General features: G+C 35.5%; 1 protein-coding gene across 1 annotated transcript in view; it reads right to left on the reverse strand.

Annotated features, from left to right (window-relative positions):
- Positions 1 to 4,775, reverse strand: part of LOC106522908 (neuropilin-1a) — a gene marked incomplete in the record, with an annotated part of 176,005 nt that overhangs the window by 11,447 nt on the left and 159,783 nt on the right. The window contains 2 exon segments of the mRNA XM_014016147.1: positions 2,078 to 2,233; positions 3,891 to 4,066. Coding sequence (XP_013871601.1) covers positions 2,078 to 2,233; positions 3,891 to 4,066 — 332 coding nt within the window.

The following is a 4,775-nucleotide window of genomic DNA, read 5'->3' on the forward strand; positions in this document are numbered from 1 at the left end:
GATGGATGGATGGATGGATGGATTAACTTTAAGCTAGCTTTTAGTTACTTATAGCTTTCAGCAATTCTTTTGCACTTTCAGCTTCTAGCTGACTTTTTGCTACTTTAACTTTCAGCTAAGATATTTTAGCTTTTAGCCAGCATTTTGCTAATTATAGCTTTCAGATAGCCTTTTACTGAGCTTAAATTTAGCTAGCTTTTCACTACTTTTAACTAGCGCTTTGTTACTTTTGTCTTTTAGCTACAGTTTTGCTACTTTTAGCTATCATTTGGAAATATTAAAGTTGTAGCTAACTGTTGCAACTTTAAGCTTTTTACCTAGCATTTGACAGTTTAAATTTGGAGTTTCACTACTTATAGGTTTCAGATAGCGTTTTGCTATGTTAAAGTTTTAGCTAGTATGTTGCTACTTTCGGCTTTTAGTTAGCATTTAGGTACTTTTCGGTTTCAGGTCACCTTTCACTACTTTGAGCATCTAGCTACTAGCCTTGCAACATTTAGCTACATTTAACTTTAAGCTAGCATTTAGTTACTTATAGCTTTCAGCAATTCTTTTGCACTTTCAGCTTCTAGCTGACTTTTTGCTATTTTAACTTTCAGCTAAGGTATTTTAGCTTTTAGCCAGCATTTTGCTAATTATAGCTTTCAGATAGCCTTTTACTGAGCTTTAATTTAGCTAGCTTTTCTCTACTTTTAACTTGCACTTTGTTACTTTTGTTTTTTAGCTAGTTTTGCTACTTTTAGCTAATATTTGGAAATATTAAAGTTGTAGCTAACTGTTGCAACTTTAAGCTTTTTACCTAGCATTTGACAGTTTAAATTTGGAGTTTCACTACTTATGGGTTTCAGATAGCATTTTGCTATGTTAAAGTTTTAGCTAGTATGTTGCTACTTTCGGCTTTTAGTTAGCATTTAGGTACTTTTAGGTTTCAGGTCACCTTTCACTACTTTGAGCATCTAGCTACTAGCCTTGCAACATTTAGCTACATTTAACTTTAAGCTAGCTTTTAGTTACTTATAGCTTTCAGCAATTCTTTTGCTCTTTCAGCTTCTAGCTGACTTTTTGCTACTTTAACTTTCAGCTAAGATATTTTAGCTTTTAGCCAGCATTTTGCTAATCCTAGCTTTCGGATAGCCTTTTGCTAATTTTAGCTTCCAGCTGTTTTTTTTTACTGAGCTTAGATTTAGCTAGCTTTTAACTACTTTTAACAAGCGATTTGTTACTTTTGTTTTTTAGCTACAGTTTTGCTACTTTTAGCTAACATTTTGAAATATTAAAGTTTTAGCTAACAGTTGCAACTTTAAGCTTTTTAGCTAGCATTTCACAATTTAAAGTTGGCGTTTCACTACGTATGGGTTTCAGATAGCATTTTGCTACGTTAAAGTTTTAGCTAGTATGTAGCTACATCCAGCATTTAGTTTGCATTTTGCTATTTGAGGCTTTCAGGTCGCCTTTCACTACTTTTAGCTCGTAGCTGGCCTTTTGCTACATTTAGCTTTCAGCTAGCCTGTAGTTACAAATAGCTTTCAGCAATTCCTTTTCACTTTTAGTAAGATTTTTTCAAAGGTTTTGCTACTTTGGACTTGTAGCTGGCATTTTGCTTCTTTTTGACTCTATTAGCATCGGTTCAGTTTTAGCTTCTTCACTGTGCTTCAGACGTAAACACAAGGACCGGGTCGGGTCTTCCTGCTTCGACTCTTCAGTCCGTTCTGTTAAAGAACAACAGGAAACAGAGTTAAGGCGTGGAGACGGGGCACAGATCTTCATCTACAGTAAAACCAGCAGGACTCTGACGGTCGGACCGGCCCAACATGTGGAACACATCGAGGAGGATGTGGCACCAACTGGGCCAGCCGAAGAGGGAAACTGGACAAGAATTTCCTGTTGTGGCTCTAAAGGGCTTTGGGTTTAAACATTTAAGGAGCTGAAGAAACTGATGATGAAATCTAAACCAGAACTACCAGTTGCTCTGACGGAGAAGACGTTAATGAAATTGAACACACTGGTTCATTCATGAAAGTAAAAAAAAAAACTGTCCTGAAAGCAGCCAGAAGAAGTTCTGTAAAGAGGAACAGACCTTCGGTCTGGTCGTGTTGTCCTCCTTGATGACGGTCCAGTTCTCTCCGTCCAGGCTGTGGCCCACCTTGAACCTCTTCATGAAGACGTTGCGGTCTCGATGTTTTCCTCCCTGGATCACCACACCGCTCACCATCTTGTCCTGACCCAGATCCACCTGCCAGGAAGTAAATTACAACAGTTGAAGTTTTATACAACAACAAACAAGCTATATGACAATCCACACTAAAAACAAGACAAATATTTATGAAAAAAGCTTGTTGTGGTTCAATAACTCCCAATAAACAAGCTAAAGGCAGATGATGTTTGTGATTGTTTGTGACACGTTAGCCAACAGCTTGCTAATTAGCTAACCACAGATAAATGTGAGCATGCTTAAAGCACTTTTAGCTATGATTAATTAGCTAGCTAACAAGCTGTTGACTGGCTAATCACCGATAAAAGTGCTTCTAACTTTGTACATTACTTTAAAGATTTGCTAACTATCTAGCTGTTGGCTTTTAGCTAAAAGGGCTAGCTGTTCGCTAGCTAGTCAGAAAAAAGTACTTCAAACTATTTACATTAGCTAAAAGGATGCTAAAAGTACTTTTAACTATGATTATCTATGTAGCTTGTTGTTGGCTAGTCAGAGGTCTATAAAGTACTTGAAAAAAAKAACTAAGTAAAAGTAAAAATACCTTAACAGAAAATGACTTTGGTAAAAATAAATGTCACTGATAGGAAAACTACTTATGTAAAAGTCCTAAAACTGTTAATAAAAACTGGGAAAGTAGAAGTAAAAGTACTTTTGCATGCTCTCTAACAAATAAACTGTTAAATTTACAGAACCAAACTGGCTCCACAAAACCAAGTTGATTAAATCGGTCAATTTCTTTAAAATAAAATAAGTATACCACGTCAAATTTACTCTGCTAAATTTAGTGGAAATAGCTGATATGATTTAGTTGAGTAAATTCAACACTTAATTTTTTAGAGCATACAAATCCTTTCATGATGAGTTCAGACAAATTTAATTTATAACAACTAGTAGTTAAACTTTAAAGTAAAGAAGTAAAAGTATCATTGTTAGGTTTTAAAAGCAACTAAGTAAAAGTCACAATTTAAAAAATACTTGGTAAAATTACAAATCCTCAAAAAAATTACTTAAGTACCGTAACAAAGTAAATGTACTTTACTGTTCTATTACTCCAAACCTCTGTGGCTAGTTAATCACTAATAAAAGTGTTTCTATCACTTTTAATTATTATGTCTCTCACAGTGGCAAGCCGTTGACTAGACAATTACATATAAAAGTAGCTAGCTGGTCAGCTAATTATAGCTAAAAGGGCTAGCTGTTGGCTAGCTAGCCAAAGAAAAAAATACTTCTATCTACATTAGCCAAAAGAATGCTAAAAGCCCTTTTAGCTATGATTAGCTAGCTAGGTGTAGCTAACTGATCACAGATAATAATGCTTATAAGCATCTACATTGGCTTGACTCAAGCTAAAAGCTCTTTTAGCTATGATTAGCTAGCTAGGTGTAGCTAACTAATCACAGATAATAATGCTTATAAGCATCTACATTAGCTTGACTCAAGCTCTTTTAGCTATGATTAGCTATCTAGCTATGAGCATGCTAAAGTCTGTTTTAGCGATCATAAATTAGCTAGCAACTCAAGTGTGGCGTCTTGTAATGAGATTAAAAAATGTTAGATTTGGACTACTGAGATTATCATGTTTTTTTTTTTTGCAGAAAATCCTAAGTAAAACTATTCATTTGGACTGATTTTACTTGTTTGAGASCTTTAATGTAAGTTTTCTGAGTTTGACACCGACCTGCAGCCACTCGTTCCTGAAAGGCTGCTTGGTCTGCTGCCCGGTCCAACCCGACCTCCCGGTCAACAAGCGCACGTTCTCAGCCACCCAGCCTCGGTCTGCGAAGGACGAGGCGCTGATCTGAGCGTCCGAGATCTGTCCCGACACCATCCCCAGCATCACAGAACACGGGTAGTCTGAAAGAGACACGAGAATAAAAAAATAATTAAAAAATCAGTGGTGAGGAAAATAAATGTAGTTTTGGTGATAAGAAAATCAAGAGCCATCAGTATCTTCTCTGATTCAGTCAGCAGTTTCAGATGATTCCTTCTGGGTGCTGCTGCGGCGTGCTAAATTAAAAATAAAAACACCAGAGTCATCTAAAAATGTCTAAGATTAGTTTCTTTAAACTGAGAAAGGACGTGAATGTAGCTATAAAAGTTTAAAGCAGGGTTTTATAGAGAAGTGTTGAGCTGATGTCTCATATCTCTTTTTTTAGGTACTCTAGTTTTTATTTTCAGATTATTACTTTCTGTTCAGGTTTATACGGAGCTAAATTAGGGTAAAAAGTTTGTTTAAATTCACCCCCACCCCCCCATTATGGATTTTATTTTTGAAAATTACAGATTTTTGAGGCTCATTACACAGGTAAACGTCCAAAGGTGTTGACATGTATGCAAATAAACTTTTTTGTTTTTTGAAACTGAAATCAACATTATGGAACTTAAAACTGAAATTAAAAGATTTGAAAATAAAAAATGTATAAACTATTTGCATCACATAGCATAATTAAATACAGTATAGCACTAAGACCAGTCAAAAAAGTGCAAGAATTTGCATTTTGCACTTTTGGATCTTAAGAAGGTTCTAAGTAGAGCTTCACAATGTTAAAAGAAGAAATCAGTG

The sequence above is a fragment of the Austrofundulus limnaeus genome, unplaced genomic scaffold, assembly GCF_001266775.1.
Source record: "Austrofundulus limnaeus strain Quisiro unplaced genomic scaffold, Austrofundulus_limnaeus-1.0 Scaffold139, whole genome shotgun sequence".
NCBI lineage: Eukaryota > Metazoa > Chordata > Actinopteri > Cyprinodontiformes > Rivulidae > Austrofundulus > Austrofundulus limnaeus.